Below are 15,811 nucleotides of genomic sequence, written 5' to 3'. Positions count from 1 at the left end.
ACCTGATGCAAGCCCATGAAATGTGTGAGAAATACAGCCCACCCTGACCTGAACCCGCTGGCTCCCGGAGGGTCCCGTCAGGTTCAGGCACAGATCTCAAGCTCTAAGTCAGATTTGGTCTGTGGGCTACAAGTTGAGTATCCCTGGTCTCAGATCTTATATGTGTTGTATTATTGTTGTATGTTGTTCATCATATTTTGTTGACTGTTGATTTCATTTTATTCCACTTTTATTTCTCTGTGAAGCTGTTGGCTCACAGTTTTTGTGGGGTCAGAGTAAAGAGCTCAACAAACCAAATACCTCAGCTTACTGAATAAATAATTGCTTTACATGTTGTGTGTTGTGGTGTTGCCTGTAACCAGGATGTAGGAGCAGGTTAGTGCTGAGGTGTCCTTAACCCCCCGCTGCTCTCTCTGCACGCCTCGCTCTGTGCCTCCTCATCTCCGTCACTGCATGTTGGCACACGGATATGGTCAATATTTGAACTACAGGGCAGGGTTAAAGGCCACTCCTATTAACACTTAACATTCACCAGCTGCACTCAGCCCTGCCCTGATAACACGGATCTGACGCTCACTCTATACACACACACACACACACACACACACACACACACACACACTGCTATTGGCCAGCCCACTCAAATAGGATGCAACTTCCTGGTTTAAAGTCAAGCACAAAGCAGCAGCTTATGAACACCTGAACGTAGCTGAGATAAAGCTGAGAAATACACGTTGCGTTAACTAACACACCTCTTCACTGCTTTCACTGCTTCAGCTCAGATCACTTTTCATCACTTCTTTACTCACTTAAAACAACTTCTCTTATTTGAATCAATCACCTCAACATTCCTTTGCGCAAAAAAAAAAGAAGCAAAAAGCAAAAGGGAAAGGGAAATCACCATTGCTGAAAGGTCCTTGATGAGGGAGCTAAGCTGGTGGGGAACATGTCAACAGAAGGATTATTTTATCACAGAGGTCCTCAGGTGCAGGACGAACCTCCACAAGGGGATTCAAACAGTTTGAGGGGAGGCTCAGTGAAAGGATTTTTTTTTTACTTTTTTCCCTCTCTCCCAGAGTCAGAAAATAAAAGACGTAAAGGCCTTTGGGCTGTTATGTCAAACAGCAATATTAGGCATCTTGTTGTGTGTCTATTAAGCAAAACTGAGTAAATCTAATGTTTGGTGTGTTAGCATGGATGGCAAAAAAATGTGAATGATATAGACGTTGTACAAGTGTATGTTATGGAAGCATGTTTGTGCCTCACCAGAAAAAGAAAAATGCATCAGTGTGATGTTATAAGGAAATGTTATAAATGTTATAACAAGGTGTTTTTCTTTTTTTTAATACTCTTTATTTATCAGTTTGTCCCCTACAGTAGTTACTTCACAAAAGTACAAAAACACCCCACCATCCCAGCATCCTAATTAATAATCAAATATATAGGTAATATAAATATATATATATATATATATAACAAAATAAACTATATAGGCATATGCAAACTAAAATTGTTTGGGCTCCTTAAATGCCTTAAAGGGATAGTTTACCCAAAAATGAAAATTCAGTCATTATCTACTCACCCTCATGCCTACTGAGGGTGAGGTTTATTTTGTTAGTCCACAAAACACTGATAGATTTTCACAGGAAAACAGTGTTGCAGAATCTCCAAAACAATGGAAGTGAATGGTGACCAGTTTTCAAATGTAAAAAACAACTGGAAAAAAAAACAGAAAATGTCTGCAAACAGCTTGTATGGCATAATCCATGTTTCCTAAAGTCCCTGACATGAAATCACACCACACACACACACACAGTTCAGACAGTGTGCATGTGCACATGAACGTGGCTCCAAGCTAATCAACTTTAATCAACTTGGCATGTTGGGGCTTTAGGAGACATGGATTACACCAGATAAGCAGTATGGAGGCATTTTATGTTATTCTGTTGTTTGAAAACTGGTCACCATTCACTTCCATTGTTTGGGAGATTCTGCAGCACTGTTTTCCTGTCAAATTCCAGCTGTATTTTATGGACAAAAAAAACCTAAATGTTTCAATCAGCATGAAGGTGAGTAGATAATGACTGAATTTTCATTTTTGGGTGAACTATCCCTCTAATATGCAACTACAATAATTGTTTTCTGTGTCCTCTTTCATCTCATATCAAAAATCTTAGTCAGACTCCTAATCCGGTGATTTATTTTTTACACAGATCGAGGCAGTGGCAGACCATCAACTCCAATGTTTGTTGAGATAAAATTATTGTTTTTGCCAATGGAGTCTGGTGGCTATGGAGAGAGTGATATTTATATAATGTTGGTTTCCACTCAGTCTGTCTGACAGCAAGGTAAAACTGTGAAAATATTCTAAATATACCATACACTTAAACTGATATTGATGTTTTTTGTTTATGCGTGATGCATTGCTTAGCTTCCTACTCTGGTACTCCTGCTGCTTTTCCATATTGAGGGCATGCTGACCATCTACTGTAGGTAATAACATGTGAAGTATGTCATACAACACCACTTCAAAATATCCAAACTATCTCTTCTACGTGTGTACGGCATGTTGTACAGATGTTTGCATGATGTCCCCACTTTAAAATAAAACACAGCACCATGTATATTTGGACATTTATTCAATACACAGTGTACAAAAGAATTCAACAGAAAATATGACATGAGTATGAATGTGTATTCTGTATTTCTACAAACACATGAATACAAAAATTTCATACTAACAAAAACCTGAACCCATTTTAAAAGGGCCGACGTTCAAGATTGTATCAAAATAAAAAAACAACATGGAGGGAGCAACAGAAAACATTACATTCTAACAGTCCCACAAGAGACACAAAGTGCTTGTTTTCACAGAAAACACTCAATATATCTGACCCACAGAGCGTTCATTATTCATCTGACTCCTAACACTGACAGAAGAACCCCTGCTGGGCTCATATGGAGTACAAAGAACACAGGCAGCAGCTCTGAGATCAGGGACAAGATGCTCTTCTGACAGGACCGTAGCATGTTTGACACTCATGATTGTCACACCACACACACGTCAGTCTGACTGTGAGCTGCTTAGTTTACTTCTGAGAACACACACTGCTGTTGCTTCTTCACAGTCTCTTCACATTCAATACGAGCTGCTGGAAGGAAAAAAAAACAGAAAAGGTGTCTTCCTCATCAGGTTACATCAGTTCATTTCTCAGTTTTCTCAGGATTGGGTGAAATAAAGCTGTTCAAATACTACAAAGTTCTTCTTCTAGCTCAGTTCAATAAATCATAGCGGTTGGTCTTTATCTTTTTAAAGTGCTTCCTAAATCTTTGTGACACATTAAAGAATCATGTAAGAGGGGAAAAGATTTCTGACTCTTCTGTACAAACCTGACTGATGAAGTAACAAAAGCAGGAATATTAAACTAAGATCACATGGAGTTACACAGTACAACAGCCACAGTAAGAAGGGAAGTTAGTCATGTTAAAGGAAAGCTTTCTGCTGAGAGGGAGACTCCCGTTTGGTCGACCATGTTAACGCTTCGGTGACAGAGCAGAGAGGCAGCGGGCTACAGCAGCTCAGACGCAGTGGTCAGGTGTGGTGGCTTGTTTTCAGTCTCACTGTTAAAAATGATCACAATAAAAACACATAGTCCCATCTGTGATCATCTCACAGTCACACTTCCTCCTCTTGTTTGTTCTCAGGTGAGGTACAGCTCACTGCTTCAGATCAGTCACCCACAGAATGACTTCACATACACACTACAGCGTGTCACAGCCCTGACAGCCTGCAGTGGTTTGATCAGAGAGGCTCTTATGGACGCAAACAGTTCTCAGAGGAGTTCCCAGGTTTGGCAGCAGTGTCCCCTAGTGTCCGTGCTGTGGGTGCTGATTGTGTTGGTTGTTAGCGGGGTGGTTGGGGGGCAGTGGTGGTCCGTTTACTCCGGGGTGGTAGAAGGCACAGTTGCTCTCGTACCTGCAGCTTCCCTTCATCATGAAGTGACGGCACACAGGCCTCTTGGACATGTCTGACAGGAGGAGACACAGCAGTGTTACAATCAGTCTCTACACACACTCCATTATTTGAAATAGGCTTATATTTAAGACACGTCTTAGAAGGATAGTAAGAGTTTTTTTGAAGTGGGGTGACATCAGTGGAGTGATGGAAAACCACCATTATATGAGCCAAATATCACTCTCTCTCACTCAAACAGACTCCATAGCTGAAATCTGTCAATTCACCTCACAGAAAACAGGAGCTGCTGATCTACTGCTGCCTCGGGTTGTTTGCTTGTTTGTGTTATTGTGTGACTGTTTTAAAGGTTTAGTTCGGCTTCACCCAAGTTACACAATGACACAAACAAGCTAACAAACTGAGGCAGCAGTAGATCAGCAGCTTCTGTGTAAAGATAAAATGACTGATTCTGTAAATGAAGTCTGGTTGAGCAAGAGAAGTCCATATTTGGCTTGCATAATAACAGTTTCCAGTCTGAAAAGTCTGTCTGACAGCAGGGTAAAGCTGCAAAAACATTATAAATATTGCATGCAATTAAACTGATATTGACTTTTTTGGTATTTAAAGTACAGGCTGCTGCTGACCCTGTCCACAGCAGTACAGCTGCCTCTCCAAAATGGAGAATTGTCGACCACCATCAACTATAGGTAATACACTGAATATAGAGAAATACCTCACACAACCACACGTCGAATAATCCAAACTATTCTTTTAAGAGCCAACCCACCAAAACACTGTTTTTTTAAAATCAGCAATCATTTTTTATCACTTTCACTTTGCCGTTTTTTGATGACTGTTCAGCTACTGACAAAAGTCAACACTTGTGTTAAGAGTTGTCACAGTAAGAACATTTTAAACTTAGACAGAATACTAGTAAAAAAAAAAAAAATAATACTTTAGGCCTCTTTTGATACCATAGCAAAGAAAGAGAAACCCTGGGCACAAAAATAGAATAATCTCTTCCTTCTTTTTTTTTTAATAGCTTCAGTACCTTCAACACTATAATTATCAGATATTGTACAGTTTTAAACATGCAGTGAGTGATGAGTGTGACCTGACTTTGTTGCACTGATGGATTGAGTGCTGTGGAAATTATTAGTACAGCTAATTTCAGCTGTACTCATTTTTTATGAGGCCTTTATTGACTTGTGGTGGCTCCAGACTATTTTACATATTTGAGAATACAGATCTATAACACCCAAGCATTTGTCCCACATACCATTCATATTGTTGTGTCCTCCTCTGGGACCTCCTCGCCCTCGGCCCCTGAAACCAGGCTCTCCTCCCCGGCCCCGGCCTCCTCGGTGAAAGTGACCCCCTCGATGTGGCCCTCCTCTCATGGAGTCGTCTCCCCAGTAGTTACCGTTGTCTCCTCGGCCCTGGCCGGGTGGCGGCCCCATCATGCGTGGGCCTCCACCGGCGTTGAAAGGTGGTCCGTGGTTGTGAGGGGGTGGGGGATGGTTAAAACGAGGCCCGCCGGGAGGGTTGTTGGGTGGGTAGCCGCCGTTCATGGGCATCTGCATGTGCATGTTCATGTTGTTCATGTTGTTCATGCCTGGACCGTGTCCTAGCAGACCCTGATTAACTGCAGAGAGAGAAAAACAAGGATGAGCAACAGAAGGAGCAGAACATCATGCTGTGACAGCAGGAGGAGAGACCAACCATGGAATAAGATGGACTGAGCTTACCAGACATGAGAAGTAAATAAGTACAAATATGTTCATTTCTGTACTTTAATTAAGTATTTCTTTTTCAGACAACTTTTTACTTTTACTCTACTCTCCTACATTTTAATACAAATATCTGTACTTTTTGTTTAGCCAATTCAAATAGACGTATCAAGATGAAAATGACAAAACAAGACAAAGACAACGGAAAAGGAAACAAGAAAAAAACACGTTACAATGCATAAAAAGACAAAAACTGCAAGACACAAAAAGATGTTACGACAAAAAAACGCAACAAGACATAACAATACAAAAACTAACCTAACAAGATGTAACAAGAGAAAAATTATGTAAAATTTGTAACAAAGATAAGAGCGACCTAACAAGATGAAAACATTATACTAGATGTAACAAAACAAAAACAAGATAAAGACGTTAACAGGCATAGCAAGACAAAAATGACATAAAAGATGTAACAGGATGAAAATGACGTAACAAGACAAAAATGATAAAAATGTTAACAGATATAATAAGATGACAATTACTTAAAAGATGAAAAGAAACAGGAGGGAGACTCAACCATGGTGAAAAGGTGAGGTTCAGTTACTTTTGCACAAAATCAGCAGAAATGTCCTTCAGAGGATGACTTTTTACTTTTATACTTTGAGTACATATCAGAGCCTGTATTTTTTCACTCTTCCTACAGTTAACAAGTTGAATCAGCACTTCTTATTTTCACTCGTCTTTTTAAACAATATCTGTACTTCTGCTTGAGTACAGAATGTGTAGATGTTCTCTGGAGCTTACCTGGTGGAGGTCCACCCTGGTTCTGGTTCTGGGTCTGCTGCAGGGAACCCAGCAGCTGTTTAATCTTGTCTGAGAAGTCGGGCTGCTTGATCAGGTCTTCAGTGGACTGGTTACCAGAAGCACCCTGATGACAAACAGGTTACATTAGATACACAGTCCAACTACAAACAGACATTTTTGCACATACAGGGACTTAATGTCATTAAAAATAAAGGTGAATTAGGTGTGCTTTGACTGCGTGAATCAAGATCAAGAATGTAAAAAAAACCTAAATGGATAAAAACAAGCTTCTATTGCTGCATATCTGACTGTATTATCATATATTTACCATGATGGATGAGAGCAGCTCCTGTACATTGACAGTGGGAGCCACAGTGTTGCTGACAGTGTTGGAGGTTTGTGGGCTGCGGGAGCTGTTGCTCAGGTTGACCATGAGGTTGGCGAGGACAGGCGGCAGCTTGGAGCTCTCGTTCTGGCCGGCGCCCTGCTGCGATGAGGTGTCCATGGGCTCACCATAACCGTCATCCATCATGGATGAGTCCTGCAGGAGGAGACCAGACTGACAGCTTAGCAGGCATCACAAATGCGTGCACACATACAGAATGTGTCTGATTTTACAAAATGTATACAAATGTTTGTTGGGTGGACTAACCTCATCCAGAGGAATGAGACGAGGAGGCATGGGCTCATAAGGCTCTGGGTCTGGTTCATGTGGACTGTCAGGTACACTAGTGAGAAGAAAGAAAGAATGTGACTTCATTAACACACACTGCAGGTCCTCACCCTAATTTCTTAGTGTGACATTCAGACAAATCAGATATATATAAAAAAGTTTAGATTCTTTCATTTTTTACATTTATAACAGGTTTTTTTTTGGGATCTTCGAGAGCAGGTTTTGTCTGAAGTCCTACCTTTCTTTGCTGAGGAAAATCTCCTGCAGGATGCCCATCTCGCGGTCTCTCTGGGTGAGTTTCTCTGTGCTGTTGGCTCCAGGTGTAACCAGGCTGCCAGCCAGCATCAGGGGCCTCGGGGGTGTCCAGGGGACCCTCTCTTCCATGGTGTCATGGGAGAGCCGACGGGCCATCTCAAATGTCTGCCTGTCCATCATCAGCTCTCGTTTGGCAGCCTCACCGAAGTCTTTAATCTTGTTGACGTTGACTGTGGATCGAAATTGAAAGTGGAATATCATTACTAACTAATATTCTAGATGGTTTACAGATCGACTGGTGTGTTAAAGTAGTGAACACCAAACTCAGACATGCTGAGTTTTGACCAGCTGATTTACCTCTCTCTGTCTCGTCCAGATCAAAGTAGAAGTAGTGTTTGAGCTGCTCCTCCTCGGCCCAGTGAACTGTCTTCTTCTTCTTGCCCTTCTTGGTCAAGCTTTCTTCCTCTCCACGTGGTTCTGCCAGGGCATTTGGTTTCTCACCTACACACACCAGAGACAATGAAAAACAAAAAGGTTAGGGGATTGAGAACGCATAAAACACAGGATATCACATTAAAGAAGACAAAACTCTACCACCATCAAGAACCACATGGGTGAGTTTGAAAGAACCATACCATTGTCAGAGGTCTCTGGGTCCTCAGAGGGAACAGGGGTCCCAGGCTGTTCCACTTCCTGGTGTTCATTAGCAGGAGTGATAGAGGCAGCCGTTTCTGGAGATGATGGTTTAGCAGCAGATGAAGAGTACGTAGTGGGTTTGGTGTCAAATGGACTCGGCTGAGGACAAAGAAGGAACAAATGTAAGACAACAGGTTTAAGATGTGAGTTTAGAAGTAAAGGTGAGAGATAAAGCAAAAAAGTTAACATGCTGACAGCTAACAGCTCCTAATTCTTTATAGGTCGCCCATGAAGAGACAGACTGATCTCTGATTCAGCTACTTCCTTACTTATCTGCAACAGCTATCTACAGCAGAGCGTGGAGATTATTACAGAGACAGCACAGCAAAGTCTATCCTGCTTGGTTAAAATTTTTTAACTTTAACTTTTTTAGACTTAGTCTGTGGATTTGGGGAAAACTCTTCCCCTTCTTGGACTAACAGTGGCCATATTACATACTAATAGTAATCTAATAAGTCATTACTGGGGTTGAAAATTACTTCTTGCAACCACTAAAATTAACTGAACCTAGAGCAACAGCTGCACATGCAGATGCAGCCAGTGGCTCCTTCAATCTTCTCTTTCAAACTGTTATTTTTTTTAGACTTTATTGCTGAAACACACATCTCCTATGACAGAAATACACCTGCAGGCATTTGAAAATGCAGATATGAGGTTTACATTAAAGAGCTGCAGACCCTGAAACAATCAATAATGACAGCTAGAATCTTGAAAACAGTGCAGGAGTAATTTAGAAACAGAAACCCCCTCCCATTGAATGACTGCTGATGATAATGCATTTAACAGTAACCGTTGAAGATCAACTAATACTCAAGTCGTTTTTGAGAGGAATACTTTGTACTTTCACTCAAGCATTTTGTTCACTAGTAGATTACTTGTAGTTGAGTATCATTTCAAGTTTCCGTAATCTTTCTATCACTGCTCAGTACCTTGTTGGACGTAGGCGAGACCACCTTGGTGTTAGCTGGAGTAGTTGCACCAGGCTTCTTCTTCTTGATCTTGATCCCAGGCACTGGGGCAGAATTCAGAGCATCCAGGAACCCTGTGGCCTCCATGGCTGCAGTGAGAACACAAGAGAGCAGTGAACACCACAGCTCTTCAACATGCAGTTCAAATGTGTTTGTGTCTGTAAGTGTGGGTTTGTTTGAACTCACGTTGTGGTGGAATGATCTTGACTTTGATCTCTTTGGCAGAGTTGGAGGGGGTGTTTAGAGGTTTGTATTTTTTCTCCAGAGGTGGAGCGTCTGATCCACCAGAGCTGTTGAAGGAAAGGAAATATTTTTATTAGCCACTTCAGGTCAGTTGCATGAAAAGTCCACCAGATGGTGCTGTGCTAACAGAGGATACAGTACCTTGGCCTCTTGAGGACTGGAGGCTTAATGTTGTACTTGTCACCGAGCTGTGGGGCAGCAGGCGTCTTCTTGGCAGGGGCTGGGTTGGGAGTGTCCATCTCCAGTCCTACACAAGACAAAACAGACTGATTATTTCACACTGAACATCTTCTAATCAAACATTCAGGGCCAACTCCATCACTGCTCAGCAGGCTCAGGTTACCTATGGAGCGGATCTTTGTGTGGCTGGGGGCATGAGCTTTGGGTTTCTCCTTCTTCTTCTCCTCATCACCACTCTTTTCCTTCACATGCACTGGCACCTCTTTCTTCTTTTTTTTATCTGAAAGATTAACAGAGTGTGTTACAAACAGTGGACATTGCAAAACAGAGTGGGACACTTCAACAGAGCGAAATAATTGTTCTGTACCAGCAGGAGAGCTGCTTGACACACTCTGAGAGCGGATTGTAGCCATCCAGCCATCTACAAGCACGGACGCCAGCTTCCGCAGATCTAAAAATAAAAGAAAGAATGTTAATTCATATAGATGCTGCTGTCTATAAAGAAAAGTTTAGATTTTTGATGTACAAGCAAACTGACCCTCCGTCTCTGCACTCTTGCTCAGCTGCTTCACCAGCTTGGCTGTGTTGTTCTGGAAGAAGATAAAAGCAGAAACCACAGGTTAGATGTGCTGTTGCTGGTATGGTGCACTGGGAGTGTGTTCTGCTGGATTAACTGGGACAGTACCTGTTTGAGATGGTCCACTTTGAGAGGCAGCTTCTGCAGTGTGAGCAGGATGAGCTGTAGCAGGGGGGTGTTGTTGGTGGTTTTAGAGTAGGTGAGCCACGAGTTGAGCAGCCGGTAGCCACCAACTCTGATAAACCTGTATGAAGGGAACAAATGTTTGATACATGGATTCAACAGATCTGTATTCCAATACACTGAAGTTCAGTATTCAGAGCTACAAAGTATATTGACTTGAAAACATGACAGAAAAATACAAATACCACAATGTGAAACTATGTTATATAAACAGAGGAACTGTAACTTGCTCCTAACTCAAAGATACATTTATTTATCAATATGGCATGGTCATGTTTCACAAGTTAAAGCTTAGGTCTTTTCTAATGTATGACTGAACACTCCTACTGATTATATTGAGAAATACTGTCAGACTAACAAACAGTATATTCTTGTACAGAAGCTGGCTGTGACAGATATTAACTGTATTTGGTATAACAGATGAAACTTTGGGTTTAAATATAAAGCCATCTGACATCCGTGCATTCACATCACTTTTGGCCCATAGGAGAGTTCTGGATTTCTCCACTCCTCCATCTGCTGCTGCTGCTTGGCTGGAATACATTCTGTTTTTTTCTCTAGACTAGGAAAGATTTGATCTATACTGAGGGGGTCTGAAAATAAGTAACACTTACAATGCAACCTGTTGTGTCATGCTTTGAGAATCTCAGAGAACTACAACTGGATGAAGACATTTGATGTAGTTGGGATATGCTTTTTCCCCTCCTTGGCTTGTTCCTTTGCTTTCTTTAATTCTGAATGGCTGATGTATTGTAAATAAGTGTATTCTGGACCATCATCTTGCAAGAGTGTAGAGGTATGACTGTGAAAATGAGCACTTGTATTTATGTAGTGTTGTATTGTGAACATGTCAGCTGCTGGGACAGTGTGTTCAGGAAGGGTGGATGAAGGGAATCTTGTTAAAAACATGGAGGGTAATGTAATCCATATTTTTTTCTTCACCATTAATATGTTTTTAATGTATTATTAAAGACCAAGATCTGCAATATAAAGTAGTAGTAAAGCCTACCTGTTAAGAACATCATGGGATTTGGTCTGCAGCAGAATGTTCAGGTACATACATCTACTGACCATCTTGGTAGAAGCTTTCATCAGGCTGCAATGAAAAAAAAAGCAAAGGTGTAAGGATAAGTTCATGGATGTGTCATGATTCAATTCTTACATTTAAGGTTAACAGATACACAGAAATACATGGCGACTAATTCTTAGTTCCTCACCTAAACACCTTCAGGACTCCCTCCAGGCTCCGGAGTTCTCCATCTTTTCCCAATAGGGCCTCCACCCCCTTCAAAATCTCTCTGGGGTCCACTGGTCCCCCTGCCATGTCTGAAACAAACACAGCAAAGACTTACTACACAGGGCAACAGGACACAGGTGTATTACATATTACACTCTGATATATACAGGCCATCTTTTGTCTATGGTAAGAGGTATTTAGGTGCCGTTAACTGAGGACTATTTGCCTGCCAAACACAAAGGGGAGCTCCAGGACACAGAAATCCACCCTGACTATCTTTAGGACTCAAACAACTTCCGTCTGTTTCATTTCAACACACAACTGTTTCATCAAATGCCAAAAAAATCACAACTGTGCCAGGCCAACAAGGTCACAGCATGTTCAACTCACTAACCAAACACTATCCAGGTCACACCTTGAATCACTACATTTCAGTGATTCAGTGGTTGAAAAGACAAACTGATTGTATCAAGGACATCCCATTAACATCAAGGTCCAAAGCCCTGACACACACCCACATCAGGAGATCAACACCAATAAGGTTTGCGCTCCCATAGTTACAAAACCTATTTACAAAGCAGTGATTCAGGAGGCTGATCTGATCTACTATCCAGGAAATGATTTGCATATTAGGCCAAGAAAGACAAACATTATCTACACTGATGATCTGACTGACACGGTCACATACAAATCCCCTTTAAGTACAGGAGGCAGCATTTTCATCCAGCCACACAGCACTCTGTTGCTCCTGCGGTCAAACACCCACAGTGCAGGATGGCTTCAGTGTGCTGCCTCTTACTTCACATGTTGGAGTGGTCCGTAGGGCCAACTTGACACCAGTTCAGCAGGGACAAGTGCAGGATATTATAACTTATTCCTCAATGCCAGAGAGCCTCCTCTCTGGGACATATATTCTGTTCATTTTTATGTGTGAGGCAACTCTCTTTATTCCAGTTCTAGGTATGATTAAAGAAGTTGCAGTAATGCATATGACAAAAGTGCATTTTTATAAAACTGACCGACAAAATGTTACGTGTCACACTAGAAATTACCAGTACTTTTATTTTTCACTTTACACTTCACTTGCTTTTTAATTAGCAAACTTTTTTAAAACTTAATTTAACTGTTTCCCTGATCATACCAAACTTAATTGTTAACATGTATTCAATATCTATAGATATGTATATATTGTTTTTATTTTACAAACACAGATATTATAAGTATCAAACACAAAAGGAGGTGAAAGGTCAAAGTCCTGTTAAAACAGAAGTAACCAAAGAGAGAATTTTTTGCAAGAAATGTTACTGATAATGATTTATCAACTTTTTAATAGCACATGTCTATAACAATCATTCACATTTGTGCAAAAAATGAAACTCAAACAAGGAGAATGGAAACAGAAACATCAAGAGTGCTGTATAAGAACCTGTTTTCACTAATTAATATGGTGAAAAGATGAATGGTACAAATTCAGATTGTATGCAGCAACAAATTAAAGTGTGTATGAAGGATGAAATGCTTGAAAACTGTAGAATTAGTCTGTTAAATACTCATGTGTCCTTTCAAATATGACGATCAGACTGGAAGTACCTCTATCATAGACTACAGTGGGGTTAATGACGTCTCTGTTCCAGCCAGAGGGTACAAGTGAGGCCACTTACTGCCACCTACAGGTTAGTTTCTGTTTACACACTGACACTACAGTATACTGTGTGTTGTTACACTATAGAGAAATACACTGCAGATTAATACAATAGTTACTGCAACATCACATGACATTAGTCTGACCTGCTACACATTAATCTGGAAACAGACTTATGACTGAAAGGTGTTTATGATTTATCGTTTCAATAAGTACACATTATCTTAAAGTTTGATGTCCTCCAAACTAAGTCAATTCACCTTTCTGTATATCTTCACTATTATGGATTTGAAAATTATCATGACAAAAGGTCTTATAAATAACCTCCTAATGGTCCATGATATAATAGAAATGACTGGACTGAGCCTTGTAAGCATGCACTTATTTTTCCATGTTTACATTTTATAATGATATTGTTGTTGTTTTTTTTTGTTAATTTATGTATGAAACCTGCAATTCTGGCGGAAATCAATTCATTGGAAATGTCATGATGTGAGGAATCAGTTAGGTCTTACCCGTTTAACTGTTGTAGTAGAAGTTTTATATAGTCTCAGACCTCCACAACACTGCAAATAACCAAATTCCTGCAAATGTCACAATTGTTACACATATACACACAATCAGTGTTAAACATGGCCCTGGACCCTGGTTCAGTGGGGGGAAAGAACATTATTTGTGCATAATCATACTGTGGTGTTATTATATATATACCCCTGGCACATCATGGAAAAAACAATCTATGACTAAGTCCTCATCAAAAAATGTTATTACTATAATTTGTATAACTGTTGCGCAACAACATTCTTAACAATGAGTAATGCAATGAGATATATTCATCAAGGAGAACCTGACTGAATGAAATCAGAGTGTAGAACGCCCTCGGTTATATAAGGGCAGCTCAGGCAGCCTATAAATGGCTTGCGCTCAACCTGACATCTGTCATAGCTGAGAACATGGCTGCTCCTGAGGCTCAGCTGCTTGACAAAGGGGAGGGAGCTGGAAGCTCGCTGCTGATCAGAGCCCTCCCTCCATTAACCACTTCGACGACGGCAAAACCAACCCTACACAAGCAACAATGGCTCTCATAGCAAACACCGTGGTGGCTGATAAAAAAAAAAAAAACAAGGCGATTATCTAGCGACCCACACGCGTATGGCGCTCAGACAGCGCCGTGGACACCAGTCTCTACTTGATCTGCGTGTTCGGTTTGGTAAAAAAAACAAAAACAAAACAAAAAGCTCCCAAATGTCGCTCCGAGGAGAACACGGCTAGTCCCCGGAGCTGTCCGAGGACGGAAACAAACCACAACCAGTCCACCATATTTGTCAATCCCGACTGTTTGTGCTTCGAGAGAGCACTTCGCTCGCTTGAGTCATCCTGCAATCTTTATCCACAGATTGCCGAGTACATGATGCGGGCTTTCGGGAAGTCCCTGCGCTATAATTATCGACATTTCAACACACACAGTGCTTCATAGAATATGTCCACAATCCTCAAACTAACGCAATCTTTATGTATAGATTGCGGTGGGTGTTCGTTCCGTGGAGCAGCCCATACAAAACAGATCTGGCAGGCAAAAAGTCCGACTTCATGAGCTGGAATCTGCTGTTTATGCCTACGGCAATCTTTATCAATAGATTGCTTATGGTTATTCTACGAATTTACTGGCTATATTACATTTTTATTTATACAATTCGTCCATTCCGTCTCACACACAAAGAAACGGAGCCTTGTGCCTCCGTCCACTTTCCTGTGTGAGCTCATACTAGATCACTGTCTATATTCAAACTGTCTGCCAAGCTAACTTACAGCTACCGCTAACTAGCCTGTTATCTACGACTAGATTCATTTGATTGCTTTCAATTCAACTTAACTTCAAAATCAACTTACTATTGATAATATTGATCCTCAGCGTCTCGGGTATAATAGAGTGTGCTTTTCAGGCACTTATATCTCTTATTTCATCAATTTTATATCGTCAACCTTCATGGTTTTAATATCAACTGAAATACTTCTTATGGGTGGGGCTGTGATAGCTAAAGGCTAGCCTTTCCTTCAGGAACAAACTGGAGGCAAAAATAGTAATCAAATGTCCATTACTTGAAGAAAAAAATATGAATTTGAGTAGAGTTGTTCAAAGTCCTCGACGGTTCAGTCTTCGGTAAAGCGAGTTCATACCTGCAAAACACACAGAAGAACACACATTTAATTTCCAGTCCGATAAATGTCGTCGTCCTTCGTCTATATCAAACTCCTTTGTTGTTTTCTTAATGCATTCGGTAGGAATTTCGCGTTTAAGACGGACAAAAGGTTGAAAATAAGCCTTGTTGTATTTCTGACTTGACTTACCTTTGACCAAATCCAGGAATGAGCTCGCAGAGGAGGGACTTAGCTTTTATACTGCGTGACGTTTTTTACGTCACGGGCAGCGTTTTTTCTCCATTTTCGCGCAAACAAAATGGCGGATGACTGACCTTCCTTGTCCTGTCAAGGGCGTAATGGCGTAGCTCACGCTTTGGAAACTATTATTTTTAATTACTCCCTAGATTCGCACTTAAAGTATGATGTATTTGTATTATTAAATAGCTACCAAAGAACACCAACTAATTTTGTTGATTAAGCTGGATTTAAGTGATTATTTGATATATTAATTTAGTTTATATTATTT

At 40.8% G+C, this 15,811-nt stretch overlaps 1 protein-coding gene across 4 annotated transcripts; it reads right to left on the bottom strand.

The window, feature by feature from the left end:
* Positions 1–2,622: 2,622 nt before the first annotated feature.
* ppp1r10 (protein phosphatase 1, regulatory subunit 10) lies at positions 2,623–15,477 on the bottom strand. 4 transcript variants are annotated; one of them, XM_084738919.1, is made up of 19 exons: positions 15,034–15,477; positions 13,659–13,727; positions 11,482–11,590; positions 11,274–11,360; positions 10,190–10,325; positions 10,043–10,094; positions 9,872–9,955; positions 9,668–9,784; positions 9,466–9,571; positions 9,268–9,371; positions 9,043–9,170; positions 8,053–8,212; positions 7,775–7,918; positions 7,401–7,647; positions 7,142–7,217; positions 6,818–7,030; positions 6,490–6,613; positions 5,235–5,600; positions 2,623–4,028 (listed from the first exon to the last, which is right to left on the bottom strand). In XM_084738919.1, the coding sequence occupies exons 3-19, from the start codon at positions 11,586–11,588 to the stop codon at positions 3,868–3,870; spliced, it is 2,412 nt and encodes an 803-aa protein (XP_084595045.1). In that variant the 5' UTR covers positions 11,589–11,590; positions 13,659–13,727; positions 15,034–15,477; the 3' UTR covers positions 2,623–3,867. The 4 variants fall into 4 exon arrangements, with proteins under 4 accessions (XP_084595045.1, XP_084595044.1, XP_084595046.1 ...); XM_084738918.1 differs by having other exon boundaries at positions 13,659–15,477; XM_084738920.1 differs by lacking the exon at positions 13,659–13,727 and having other exon boundaries at positions 15,244–15,477.
* Between the last annotated feature and the right edge of the window lie 334 nt (positions 15,478–15,811).

This window comes from Lutjanus erythropterus, chromosome 16 (assembly GCF_056507025.1).
Source record: "Lutjanus erythropterus isolate fLutEry1 chromosome 16, fLutEry1.hap2, whole genome shotgun sequence".
NCBI classification, from domain to species: domain Eukaryota; kingdom Metazoa; phylum Chordata; class Actinopteri; order Lutjaniformes; family Lutjanidae; genus Lutjanus; species Lutjanus erythropterus.
The sequence above is the reverse complement of the archived record's forward strand: the minus strand, read 5'-3'. Positions and strand labels throughout refer to the sequence as shown.